We start from the raw sequence: 14749 nt of genomic DNA, 5'->3' as shown, positions 1-14749 counted from the left end.
GTCCTGTATGCCAAATAGAATCAAATGCTTTTTGGAAGTTGATAAAGCAAGCGTATATTTTGGTATTATTTTGGTGGACATGTTTATCTATCAGGGTGTAAATATGATCAGTCGTGCGATGTTTTGGTATAAATCCAATTTGGCTTTTACTCAAGACATTGTGCTTATTAAGGAAGTTTAGAACTCTTACATTTATAATACTACAGAAAACCTTCCCCAGGTTACTGTTCACACAAATGCCTCTGTAATTGTTAGGGTCAAATTTGTCCTTGATTCCAGATGTCAGGGAAATAACCTACACTCAGGATCAAATTAAACAGTTTTAATATAGCCAATTGAAATGTTGCACTAGTGAGTTTGAGCATCTCATTTAGGATGCCATCAGGTCCGCATGCTTTTTTACATTTGAGAGCCTGAAGTTTCTTATAGAGCTCCTGGTCAGTAATTGGAGAGTCCAGTGGATTTTGATTGTCCTTTATAGCTTTTTCTAATCCATTCAACTTCTCATGAATTTGGCGTTGTTCTGCGTTTGTGTCAATTTGAACGGTGTTGTAGAGTGTTTTAAAATGGTATCTCTCTCTCTCTCTGTCTACGTCTCTTTCTATTAGTTCTACATCTCCTTATCTCAGTCTCATTGTACTATTCCCTCTATCATATCTCACTCTTTCTTTTATCGGTTTACTATTGACCTCACTCATGTAATACCCACTACTCACTCTCTCACTCTCATTCGCCAAATCTTTCAATAATTTCCCCGCATCTCATTCTCATAGGTTTCGTCCCAAATGGCACCCTATTCCCTATGGGCATTGGATACAAGTAGTGCACTACGTAGGGGATAAGGAAGCACCCTTCTGCCTTATTAGTCCTGCTGCATATCTGTCATTACTGTCCTCAGTTACCTGACAGAGGAGGATTTAGTCTCTGTCATTACTGTCCTCAGTTACCTGACAGAGGAGGATTTAGTCTCTGTCATTACTGTACTCAGTTACCTGACAGAGGAGGATTTAGTCTCTGTCATTACTGTCCTCAGTTACCTGACAGAGGAGAATTTAGTCTCTATCTTTACTGTCCTCAGTTACCTGACAGAGGAGGATTTAGTCTCTGTCATTACTGTCCTCAGTTACCTGACAGGGGAGGATTCAGTCTGAATTAGTGGGAAGGTGAGAAGCTGAGACAGCAAGGCAGACATCAATCAATCATTCATACTTCATTGGACAGACACAGGAGGAGAGAAAGAAATGGTGAGAGACACAGGAGGAGAGAAATAGATTGAGAAACACAGGATGAGAGAAAGGCAAGATGGAAGGAGTGAGACATAATGAGTGAAGAGAAAGAGTGAACAACAAAGCCCCCGGCACACACACACACCTTATTGAGGGACCCTACGCTCCGTGAGGAGGTATCAGTGAACACACACACCTTATTAGGGGCCCCAATGCTCCGTGAGGAGGTTTCAGTGAACTCACACACCTTATTAGGGGCCCCTATGCTCCGTGAGGAGGTATCAGTGAACACACACACCTTATTGAGGGCCCATATGCTCCGTGAGGAGGCATCAGTGAACACACACACCTTATTGAGGGCCCCTATGCTCCGTGAGGAGGCATCAGTGAACACACACACCTTATTGAGGGCCCATATGTTCCGTGAGGAGGCATCAGTGAACACACACACCTTATTGAGGGCCCCTATGCTCCATGAGGAGGCATCAGTGAACACACACACCTTATTGAGGGCCCATATGTTCCGTGAGGAGGTATCAGTGAACACACACACCTTATTGAGGGCCCATATGCTCCGCGAGGAGGTATCAGTGAACACACACACCTTATTGAGGGCCCATATGCTCCGTGAGGAGGTATCAGTGAACACACACACCTTATTGAGGGCCCCTATGCTCCGCGAGGAGGTATCAGTGAACACACACACCTTATTGAGGGCCCATATGCTCCGTGAGGAGGTATCAGTGAACACACACACCTTATTGAGGGCCCCTATGCTCCGCGAGGAGGTATCAGTGAACACACACACCTTATTGAGGGCCCATATGCTCCGTGAGGAGGTATCAGTGAACACACACACCTTATTGAGGGCCCCTATGCTCCGCGAGGAGGCATCAGTGAACAGTTTGCTGTGCAGCAGCATGACGCGGGCGATGAGGTAGAGGCGGAGGAACATGGGAACACTCAGCACCATGTCCAGGTCAGCCTCAGCCTGGGACGGGGCGTAAGAGAACGCCAGACGTGCCCGCCACTGGAACTTAAAGTCCCCGGGCACCGGATGCACCGCCGACACCAGTAGCTCCAACGATATCAGCAACACCCGATTCAACGTCATGGCGATGCGCCAGTCGTCCGCTCCGTTGTCGATGACGAAGAGCTGTGGTAGGGAAGAGGAGGAACAAGGGACAGGAAGATAGAACGAGGGCTGGTTAGAGCGGAGGTAGCATTTTAAACACTTTTTAATTACTTAGTAATGAGTGTCGACATCATCATCATGGTCACCATCATCATCATCATCAGTAGTTTGGTACATGATTACAGTGTTAGTGCCTGTAGTAGTCAATATAATGGCTTTGCATAATCACAGTGGATTTATCATTGATTTGATGAGAGGAAGCTGTTGTATGTGACAATGTAGTGACACTGTTGATGTTTAGACTGCTTTGTTCCCCTTTCCCTCATATAAAACGAACTGTCTGCTAACTGTCTGGTAACTGTAGGCTAACTGTCTGCTAACTGGCAGCTACATATCTGCTAACTGTCTGCTAACTGTTTTCTAACTGTCTGCTAACTGTAGGCTAACTGTCTGCTAACTGTCTGCTAACTGTAGGCTAACTGTAGGCTAACTGTAGGCTAACTGTAGGCTAACTGTCTGCTAACTGTAGGCTAACTGTCTGCTAACTGTCTGCTAACTGTAGGCTAACTGTCTGCTAACTCTCAGTTAACTGTCTGCTAACTGTCAGCTAAATGTCTGCTAACTGTTTACTAACTGCCTGCTAACTGTCTACTAACTGTCTGCTAACTGTAGGCTAACTGTCTGCTAACTGTCTGCTAACTCTCAGCTAACTGTTTACTAACTCTCAGCTAACTGTTTACTAACTGTCAGCTAAATGTCTGCTAACTCTCTGCTAACTGTTTACTAACTGCTAACTGTAGGCTAACTGTCTGCTAACTGTAGGCAAACTGTCTGCTAACTGTCTGCTAACTGTCTGCTAACTGTCTGCTAACTGTCTGCTAACTGTCTGCTAACTCTCAGCTAACTGTCAGCTAAATGTCTGCTAACTGTAGGCTAACTGTCTGCTAACTGTCTGCTAACTGTAGGCTAACTGTCTACTAACTGTCTGCTAACTCTCAGCTAACTGTCAGCTAAATGTCTGCTAACTCTCAGCTAAATGTCTGCTAAGACTCAGCTAACTGTCTGCTAAGACTCAGCTAACTGTCTGCTAACTCTCAGCTAACTCAGCTAATTGTCTGCTAACTCTCAGCTAACTGTCTGCTAACTGTCTCCTAACTCTCAGCTTACTGTCAGCTAACTCTCAGCTAACTCTCAGCTTACTGTCTGCTAACTGTCTGCTAACTCTCAGCTTACTGCCTGCTAACTGTCTGCTAACTGTCTGCTAACACCCCAGTAACCTAAGTGATCCCATTATCCCAGTCACAGCATTACTTTGAGATATCATTATGGATGTATTTCTGGCATCATTATGAACACACTCTAGCCATAATGCTTTAATTGCTGTTTTTTTCCTGCTCAGTCGATGTTGTTTGCTTTCTTAATTGCTGTGGTTACTGTTGATACTGTCGCCCGGGCGGTTGTTATGAGGAAAAGCTAAGAGCAGGGTTTTAGTAGAGACCATCCCCTTCAGGAAGAGACAGACGAGGGGGGAGATGAAGAGAGAATACGAGAGAGGGGGGAGATATGGAGAAGGAGAGAGAGGGAGGAGCTAGAGATAGGGGAAAGAGAAGGCAGGGAATGAGAAAGAGAGAAAAAGAAGGGAGACAGAGAAAGAGGAGAGACAGACAGGTGGAGAGTGAGCGATGGAGCGAGGTAGGGAAGTCCCTGTTTTAAATGAAAGGTTGAACAGATGCTGTTGAGCAGAGAGAGAGAGAGCAGCTCTTGCTGTATCCACATGATTCATCTGGAGAGGTTTTTTTCCCACACACTTTGTCTCATCATACACAACAAACACTATGAGAGGGTCAACCAACAGAACTAACACAGTACAGGACCAACCAGGAGTCACAACTCATCTGGAGGGGCCTCCACTGTAGCAGGATTTAATGTACAACCACTACCAGACTGAAGAACAAGGGATAGGGAGAGAAAGAAAGAAAGACACAGACAGACAGACAGAGACAGACAGACAGACAGACAGACAGACAGACAGAGAGACAGACAGACAGACAGACAGACAGACAGACAGACAGACAGACAGACAGACAGACAGACAGACAGACAGACAGACAGACAGACAGACAGACAGACAGACAGACAGACAGACAGACAGACAGACAGACAGACAGACAGACAGACAGACAGACAGACAGACAGACAGACAGACAGACAGACAGACAGAGAGAGAGAGAGAGAGAGAGAGAGAGAGAGAGAGAGAGAGAGAGAGAGAGAGAGAGAGAGAGAGAGAGAGAGAGAGAGAAGGAATGATACAGATAGTTAAACTGAAATGTGACACTAAAAGAGAGTTCAGTAGTGGTAACATTCTAGCCCAGGTGTCTGTGTCTGCTCCAGCCAACTTACCTTGGTGAGACAGCTACAGCCTGTGGCCTGTGCTCTAGTAGCAGAATGCCATTCAGTGCATTTACAGACACAACCAGCTGTGGATCACTGCTGGATAGAAAGCACAAATAGACTTTCAGCTTTCAGACTAGATGTCTCTGTTTGCGTGACAGTGTAGCATGCAACTGGTGCCACTGGTGAAAAGACTAAAGGAGCATTCATCATGTCGTTGGTGTGTGTCGCAAGGAGTCATTGTGTTCTGCACACTCGTGTATTGTAGGTAAAATTATTTGTGAATGCTGCATGTCAGTCAGTGTGTGTGTATGTGTGCATGAAAGAGAGAGAGAGACAGAGAGAGAACGAGAGTGAGAGAGAGAGAGAACGAGAGTGAGAGCGGGTGTTTTGCAGACCCAGCCTCGTCATGGTGACTGTTGCCAAGGCGACAACATCAAAGACCAGCCAAGCTTAATTAGAATCCCCAGCCAGAGAGAAAGAGATAAAGAAAGAGAGAGGGAGGGAGGGGGGGAGGGGGGGATGGAGGGAAATAGAGGTAGGGACACAGGGGAAGAGATAGAGACAACGGGAAGGAAGAGAGAGAAAGATCCTGTGTGTGAGAGTCAAAGAGAGTGAGAGAGAGTACAGTACAAAAGTTTGTGTGTGTGTGTGTGTGTGTGTGTGTGTGTGTGTGTGTGTGTGTGTGTGTGTGTGTGTGTGTGTGTGTGTGTGTGTGTGTGTGTGTGTGTGTGTGTGTGTGTGTGTGTGTGTGTGTGTGTGTACTAATGGCACTGTGCTTTTCCATTGAGTCAGAGGGAAGCCCATCACAGCCCCAACACACACACAACTCATTCACACTTACAGAACATCTCTCGTCTGCAAACTGATCGTCATTCACTCTGCTGTCCCTTCAGTGTGTGTGTGTGTGTGTGTGTGTGTGTGTGTGTGTGTGTGTGTGTGTGTGTGTGTGTGTGTGTGTGTGTGTGTGTGACACCGCCGCTCTTCTATCCCTCACTTCCTCTTTCTCTCTCTTCCCCAGATCCTCCCTCCCTCTTTCTGAATGACATCCAAACAAATCCAAACAGAAGTGATTCAGACTCGCACCATCAGAGGAAATTACCCTCCTCCTTCTCTCTCTCCCTCCCTCCCCCTTCCTCTTCATTCCACACACCTCTACACAGTCCTCCCTCCTCTTCGTCCTCTTCCTCCTGCTGCTGTCACTCTTTTCCTGGATGAATCGCCACAAGGAAAAACTAAATATTTAAATTCCATTAAGAAGGTAATCTGTCAATGGGAATGACTGAGCACCACCGGGCTTACACCACAGAACAGTAGGAGAGGAGGAGGGAGAGAGGGAGGGAAGTGGGAGAAGAAGGGAGGGAGGAGAGGAGAGCGGGAGTGTCGTCACTAGTTAACACATCCACAAAGTCATAATTATGGCATAACCCCACCCATTTGTACCTTTTATCTTCTTAAAATTTTATTTGAAACCTTACCCTAACCTTAACCCTAACATGAACCACCTGCTAACCTTATGCCTAACCATAACCTTAAATTAAGACCAAAAAGCACATTTGACTTTTGACAATTTGACCATTTTGGACTTTGTGGCTGAGGAATCTGACATTGTGGCTGTGTTAACTAGTGGGGTACAGTACCAGAGGGAAAAGGGAATAGGCAGGAGGGAGGGATGAGATAGAAGGCGTGTGGAAATAAAGGACAGGCAAAGAGAGAGAGAGCGAGGGATAGATGGAGGAAAGTGAGCAGAGGAAATTATGAAGGCCAAAGAAAGGTGAGGCCTTTTCACAGGTGAAGGTGTAAACTGGCAGGGGATTAGCTAGCGGATGTCTCCTGGTGCGCTATAATAGGACACCTCTAAACCCTCTTTGGCTCCCGGCCTGACAACCCCATCTAACCCCTCCCTCACCCTGCCTCCCCCTCTCACCCACTCCTGTCCACAGCCACTGACTGTATGTGCTTTGGGAGTGTGTGTGTGCTCTAGGTGTGTGTGTGTAAAACTTCTCCTTCCATCATCCTCACCCTCCTCTTACCCCCCAGATCCCCCACCTCCCCTTCTCCAGCCCTGCTCTGCTAGGGACGCTGCTGTAACAACAGACCAGAGCGAGAGACGGAAGGAGTGCCACGTATCAAACACTTATTTCATTTATGTTAAAACCAGATAAATCTGGGTGAGTCCCCTGCTGATTATAGACCTATAAGTTTAATAAATTGTGACAATAATATAATAACAAAGCTTATAAGCAAAAAAATTTCAAAAGTCTTACCAGACTTGATACATATCAATCAAACAGGGTTTATTAAAGATAGACAGTTACAAACAAATACAACTTTCAGTTGAATACTAAACGCTAAAAAACAACATATAGATGTATCAATAATGCGACACATTGGTGCGGCTGGCTTCTGGGTTAAGCAGGTCATGTTTCGGAGGATGAGACAAGATCGAAATAGGGGAGAAAAGGGGGGTAAAAAAATATAGATATACCGGTCAAAAGTTACACTTACTCATTCAAGGGTTTTTCTTTATTTTACTATTTTCTACAAGACATCAAAACTATGAAAATAACACTTATGGAATCATGTAGTAACCAAACAAGTGTTAAACAAATCTAAATATATTTTATATTTGGGATTCTTCAAATAGCCACCCTTTTCTTTGATGAGAGCATTGCACACTCTTGGCATTCTCTCAACCAGCTTCATGAGGTAGTCACCTGGAATGCATTTCAATTAAAAGTTGTACCTTCTTAAAAGTTTGAGCCAGTCAGTTGTGTTGTGACAAGGTGGGGGGGGGGGGGGGTATACAGAAGATAGCCCTATTTGGTAGAAGACCAAGTCCATTTTATGGCAAGAACAGATCAAATAAGCAAACAGAAACTACATCATTACTTTAAGACATGAAGGTCACTCAATACAGAAAATGTCAAGAACATTGAAAGTTTCTTCAAGTGCAGTCGCAAAAACCATCAAGTGCTATGATGAAACTGGCTTTCATGAGGACCGCCACAGGAATGAAAGACACAGAGTTTCCTATGCTGCACAGGATAAGTTCATTAGAGTTACCAGCCTCAGAAATTGCAGCCCAAATAAATGCTTCACAGAGTTCAAGTAACAGACACATCTCAACATCAACTGTTCAGATGAGACTGTGTGAATCAGGCCTTCATGGTCGAATTTCTGCAAAGAAACTACTACTAAAGGACACCAATAAGAAGAAGAGACTTGCTTGGGCCAAGAAGCACGAGCAATGGTGTCTCTACTTGCACATTCATCTTTTGCACATCTACCATTCCAGTGTTTAATTGCTATATTGTAATTCCTTTGCCATCATGGCCTATTTATTGCCTTAACTCCCTTATCTTACCTCATTTGCACCCACTGTATATATGTGTAACTCTGTGTTGTTGTATGTCCCGAACTGCTATGCTTTATCTTGGCCAGGTCACAGTTGCAAATGAGAACTTGTTCTCAACTAGCCTACCTGGTTAAATAAACGTGAAATATAACAAATTTAAAATAAAAAGTTGGCTGTCAGAAGTATTACAATGTAAATGTACTTTTAATCTGTCTCTCTGTTTATTTCAAGACATGGCATATGAGGGAGCAGTGATACCCGATCATCTTGAAAAAAAACAACAAAAAAACAACAACAAAAATCAACCAATCCTCCATCGTTAACCCAATGGAAAGTTCAAATGCTTTGTTATCTAAATGCTGAAAGTGTGTGGGCGACGGAGAGAAACAAAATGGTGCAGTTTGAGGCCATGTGACGGAGTGTGATGTGGGCACTGGAGATGGGGGTATGAGCAGATGGCTCTGGGCAGGGGTGATGTTGTGATGGCTCTGGGCAGGGGTGATGTTGTTGATGGCTCTGGGCAGGGGCGATGTTGTGATGGCTCTGGGCAGGGGTGATGTTGTGATGGCTCTGGGCAAGGGTGATGTTGTGATGGCTCTGGGCAGGGGTGATGTTGTGATGGCTCTGGGCAGGGGTGATGTTGTGATGGCTCTGGGAAGGGGTGATGTTGTGATGGCTCTGGGCAGGGGTGATGTTGTGATAGCTCTGGGCAGGGGTGATGTTGTGATGGCTCTGGGCAGGGGTGATGTTGTGATGGCTCTGGGCAGGGGTGATGTTGTGATGGCTCTGGGCAGGGGTGATGTTGTGATGGCTCTGGGCAGGGGTGATGTTGTGATGGCTCTGGGCAGGGGTGATGTTGTGATGGCTCTGGGCAGGGGTGATGTTGTGATGGCTCTGGGCAGGGGTGATGTTGTGATGGCTCTGGGCAGGGGTGATGTTGTGATGGCTCTGGGCAGGGGTGATGTTGTGATGGCTCTGGGGAGGGGTGATGTTGTGATGGCTCTGGGCAGGGGTGATGTTGTGATGGCTCTGGGCAGGGGTGATGTTGTGGATGTTGGTGAGCGTCTGTATGTTGTTGTTTGTATGTGGATGTTTTGTATTGTTTAAAAAATATTTTAAAAGGAAGGAGAGAAAGAGGGGAAAGGAGTGAGACAGAGACAGGAAATGAGAGAGAGCAGGAGAAAGAGATAGAGAGACAGAAATAGGAGAGAGGGGGAAGGAGAGCGACTTGAAACTCTAATGGTCTTCTGTAGAATACGGTGCTCTCTGATAAGATGTGCAGTTTCCCCTCTTCCCCCCAGATGAGCATTCACCCCCTCCCTCTCTCATGTCCTCCATCTCCCAGGCCAAACTCCCATGGCCATGGTGGCTGCTGAGTAATCGTGTTAAGTCCCTGACTGCAGATGTCTCTAATACAGAACAAGACACAGACACAAGCAGACACCAACAGGCCAATCCAGAGTCACACAGTACAGAGACAGACCTGACCAAACAAGCCCAGAGTCACACAGAACAGAGACAGACCTGACCAAACAAGCCCAGAGTTACACAGAACACAGACAGACCAACAAGCCCAGAGTCACACAGAACAGAGACAACCCTGACCAAACAAGCCCAGAGTCACACAGAACAGAGACAGACCTGACCAAACAAGCCCAGAGTCACACAGAACACAGATAGACCTGACAAACAAGCCCAGAGTCACACAGAACAGAGACAGACCTGACCAAACAAGCCCAGAGTTACACAGAGCACAGACAGACCTGACCAACAAGCCCAGAGTCACACAGAACACAGACAGACCTGACAAACAAGCCCAAAGTCACACAGAACAGAGACAGACCTGACCAAACAAGCCCAGAATTACACAGAACATAGACAGACCTAACCAACAAGCCCAGAGTCACACAGAACAGAGACAGACCTGACCAAACAAGCCCAGAGTCACACAGAATAGAGACAGACCCGACCAACAATCCCAGAGTTGCACAGAACATAGACAAACCTGACCAAACAAGCCCAGAATTACACAGAACATAGACAGACCTACCCAACAAGCCCAGAGTCACACAGAACAGAGACAGACCTGACCAAACAAGCCCAGAGGCACACAGAACAAAGACAGACCTGACCAACAAGCCCAGAGGCACACAAAATAAAGACAGCCTTGACCAACAAGCCCAGAGGCACACAGAACAAAGACAGACCTGACCAACAAGCCCAGAGGCACACAGAACAAAGACAGACCTGACCAACAAGCCCAGAGGCACACAGAACATAAACAGACATGACCAAACAAGCCCAGAGTCACTACTCCCCAGCGGGAGGAACAAAAAGGAGGTACAGTAGATGATTTCCCTAAGCACTCATACAGTTTCAGATATTTTTTTTTCCCCCTAATGTATAAGGCTGGGATTAGCAGTAGGGTAATCTTATCCTAGATCTGTGGTTAGGGGCGAGTTTTACCTGTGAGGAGAAAGCCCACCTCAGGGAGGAGAAAGACCGGCTCCACTACACACCACAGGACACAGTGATGGAGAGGACACACGCATACGTGCACACACACTCACACACACAAATAGGGTGGGAAACGCCTTGCAAGGCCTGCAGCATGGAAATCCCTTGAAGAGAGAGATAAAAACTAGGACAAGGATTTCACATCTCTCTCTCTCTCAATCACACACATATATATATATAGGAAAACAGATGACCCACTTTCCTAGACTGTGCTCTCACCTCTGAGGGAACACCTCTCTGGCTTTCTCTACACAGCTGAGAGAGAGAGACAGAGACAGAGAGAGACAGAGAGAGACAGAGAGAGACAGAGACAGAGACAGAGACAGAGACAGAGACAGAGAGAGAGAGAGAGAGAGAGAGAGAGAGAGAGAGAGAGAGAGAGAGAGAGAGAGAGAGAGAGAGAGAGAGACAGAGAGAGAGAGAGAGAGAGAGAGAGAGAGAGAGAGAGAGAAAGAGAGAGAGAAAGAGAGAGAGAGATAGATAGATAGATAGATAGAGAAAGAGAGAAAGAAAGAGAGATAGATAGAGAAAGAGAGAAAGAGAGAGAGTGGGGTGAGAGAAAGAGAGAGAACATACAATTTGATATATCAATTAGGATCTGGCTAAAAATACTTGAATCAGTTATAGAACCCTCTATGGTTGTGAAGTCTGGGGTCCACAAACACCAAATTGAGACACTGCAGAATACCTAACCACTGTGACTGAACAAAAATTAAGAAAAGCTTTGACTATGAACAGACTCAGCGAGCATAGCCTTGCTATTGAAAGAAGCCGCCATAGCCGCCATTCTGTTGAATTATTTTCCCTTTCGTACTTCAACTATTCGCACATGTTACATCACTGTACATAGACAATAATATAACATCTGAAATGTCTCTATTCTTTTGAAACTCTTGAAACTTTCATTTTTGTTTATTGTTTATTTCCCTTGTTTTGACAACGAAAAAAACAACTTTGAATTGAATTGAGGGAGACAAGGAGAGAGAGTGAAGAGAGAGAGGGGTGGAGCGGAAGTCAGCAGAGTGATAAGGGACGTGGCATGCTGATATTAACATACTGTTAGAATGTACCCAGTGTTTCCCTAACAAGGTCTGATATTAACATACTGTTAGAATGTACCCAGTGTTTCCCTAACAAGGTCTGATATTAACATACTGTTAGAATGTACCCAGTGTTTCCCTAACAAGGTCTGATATTAACATACTGTTAGAATGTACCCAGTGTTTCCCTAACAAGGTCTGATATTAACATACTGTTAGAATGTACCCAGTGTTTCCCTAACAAGGTCTGATATTAACATACTGTTAGAATGTACCCAGTGTTTCCCTAACAAGGTCTGATATTAACATACTGTTAGAATGTACCCAGTGTTTCCCTAACAAGGTCTGATATTAACATACTGTTAGAATGTACCCAGTGTTTCCCTAACAAGGTCTGATATTAACATACTGTTAGAATGTACCCAGTGTTTCCCTAACAAGGTCTGATATTAACATACTGTTAGAATGTACCCAGTGTTTCCCTAACAAGGTCTGATATTAACATACTGTTAGAATGTACCCAGTGTTTCCCTAACAAGGTCTGATATTAACATACTGTTAGAATGTACCCAGTGTTTCCCTAACAAGGTCTGATATTAACATACTGTTAGAATGTACCCAGTGTTTCCCTAACAAGGTCTGATATTAACATACTGTTAGAATGTACCCAGTGTTTCCCTAACAAGGTCTGATATTAACATACTGTTAGAATGTACCCAGTGTTTCCCTAACAAGGTCTGATATTAACATACTGTTAGAATGTACCCAGTGTTTCCCTAACAAGGTCTGATATTAACATACTGTTAGAATGTACCCAGTGTTTCCCTAACAAGGTCTGATATTAACATACTGTTAGAATGTACCCAGTGTTTCCCTAACAAGGTCTGCATGCTGCTGATATCCTGTAGTGAACTTGGGGGCAGCATTTCCTGCATGGGGTGCTGAACCAACAACCTTCTGGTCCCAGGGTGTGGAAAGAGACGTGATCCATCTTTGCTTTCACCACAAATGGAAGACAAACAAGAAAATCTCTGCTATCGCCCCATTGTGAATGTTGCTATTCAGGGGTCTAGTAACGTAACCAGCAAGGGTATTGTGTAAGAAAAAAGTTGCTCCAATAAATCTGACCCAAAAACAACTACGTACATAAGACGTGTGGCAGCCTTTTGCAGACTACTCCCATTACTACCAGTATAACGATGGACTAATGAAAAATCTCTCTCTCTCTCTCTCTCTCTCTACTTCTGAATTCATTTCAATTAAATGCTCCCCGTCTCCCTCACAGTGTGAGTGTATGAATTAGGAAAGTGTGTGTGTGTGTTAGGATAGTGTGTGAGTGTGTGTGGGCAGCTGGCCTTCTCTAACCTCCACCCCCACCCCTCTCAGCCTGAGGACAGAAGGCCACAGCGAGAGGGGGACAGACAAGAAGGTGGACATAGAGAGAACAGGGAGAGGAGGTAAGGGAAACAGCGAGAGGGGGGCAGACAGGAAGGTGGACATAGAGAGAACAGGGAGAGGAGGTAAGGGAAACAGTGAGAGGGGGACAGACAGGAAGGTGGACATAGAGAGAACAAGGAGAGGAGGTAAGGGAAACAGTGAGAGGGGGACAGACAGGAAGGTGGACATAGAGAGAACAAGGAGAGGAGGTAAGGGAAACAGTGAGAGGGGGACAGACAGGAAGGTGGACATAGAGAGAACAAGGAGAGGAGATGAGGGAAACAGTGAGAGGGGGACAGACAGGAAGGTGGACATAGAGAGAACAGGGAGAGGAGGTAAGGGAAACAGTGAGAGGGGAACAGACAGGAAGGTGGACATAGAGAGAACAGGGAGAGGAGGTAAGGGAAACAGCGAGAGGGGGACAGACAGGAAGGTGGACATAGAGAGAACAAGGAGAGGAGGTAAGGGAAACAGTGAGAGGGGGACAGACAGGAAGGTGGACATAGAGAGAACAAGGAGAGGAGGTAAGGGAAACAGTGAGAGGGGGACAGACAGGAAGGTGGACATAGAGAGAACAAGGAGAGGAGATGAGGGAAACAGTGAGAGGGGGACAGACAGGAAGGTGGACATAGAGAGAACAAGGAGAGGAGATGAGGGAAACAGTGAGAGGGGGACAGACAGGAAGGTGGACATAGAGAGAACAAGGAGAGGAGATGAGGGAAACAGTGAGAGGGGGACAGACAGGAAGGTGGACATAGAGAGAACAGGGAGAGGAGGTAAGGGAAACAGCGAGAGGGGGACAGACAGGAAGGTGGACATAGAGAGAACAAGGAGAGGAGATGAGGGAAACAGTGAGAGGGGGACAGACAGGAAGGTGGACATAGAGAGAACAGGGAGAGGAGGTAAGGGAAACAGTGAGAGGGGGACAGACAGGAAGGTGGACATAGAGAGAACAAGGAGAGGAGGTAAGGGAAACAGTGAGAGGGGGACAGACAGGAAGGTGGACATAGAGAGAACAAGGAGAGGAGGTAAGGGAAACAGTGAGAGGGGGACAGACAGGAAGGTGGACATAGAGAGAACAAGGAGAGGAGATGAGGGAAACAGTGAGAGGGGGACAGACAGGAAGGTGGACATAGAGAGAACAGGGAGAGGAGGTAAGGGAAACAGCGAGAGGGGGACAGACAGGAAGGTGGACATACAGAGAACAGGGAGAGGAGATGAGGGAAACAGTGAGAGGGGGACAGACAGGAAGGTGGACATAGAGAGAACAGGGAGAGGAGGTAAGGGAAACAGCGAGAGGGGGACAGACAGGAAGGTGGACATAGAGAGAACAAGGAGAGGAGATGAGGGAAACAGTGAGAGGGGGACAGACAGGAAGGTGGACATAGAGAGAACAGGGAGAGGAGGTAAGGGAAACAGCGAGAAGGGGACAGACAGGAAGGTGGACATAGAGAGAACAAGGAGAGGAGATGAGGGAAACAGTGAGAGGGGGACAGACAGGAAGGTGGACATAGAGAGAACAGGGAGAGGAGGTAAGGGAAACAGTGAGAGGGGGACAGACAGGAAGGTGGACATAGAGAGAACAAGGAGAGGAGATGAGGGAAACAGTGAGAGGGGGACAGACAGGAAGGTGGACATAGAGAGA

The 14749-nt window shown here is 46.1% G+C and overlaps 1 protein-coding gene across 5 annotated transcripts in view; it reads right to left on the bottom strand.

Moving 5' to 3' along the window:
* Positions 1-1203: 1203 nt before the first annotated feature.
* The window catches only part of LOC129824875 (small conductance calcium-activated potassium channel protein 3-like), a 58592-nt gene continuing 45046 nt past the window's right edge, over positions 1204-14749 (bottom strand). For 4 of the 5 annotated variants that reach the window (XM_055884411.1, XM_055884410.1, XM_055884413.1 and 1 more), the window contains exons 4-5: positions 10847-10882; positions 1204-2382 (exon numbers count right to left, since the gene is read on the bottom strand). In XM_055884411.1, the coding sequence (XP_055740386.1) occupies positions 1204-2382; positions 10847-10882 (1215 nt within the window). The remainder of the gene's footprint in view (positions 2383-10846; positions 10883-14749) is intronic. The other variant, XM_055884414.1, reaches the window with a different exon arrangement.

The sequence above is a fragment of the Salvelinus fontinalis genome, chromosome 27, assembly GCF_029448725.1.
Source record: "Salvelinus fontinalis isolate EN_2023a chromosome 27, ASM2944872v1, whole genome shotgun sequence".
NCBI classification, from domain to species: domain Eukaryota; kingdom Metazoa; phylum Chordata; class Actinopteri; order Salmoniformes; family Salmonidae; genus Salvelinus; species Salvelinus fontinalis.
This window is presented reverse-complemented; position numbering and strand designations above follow the sequence as displayed.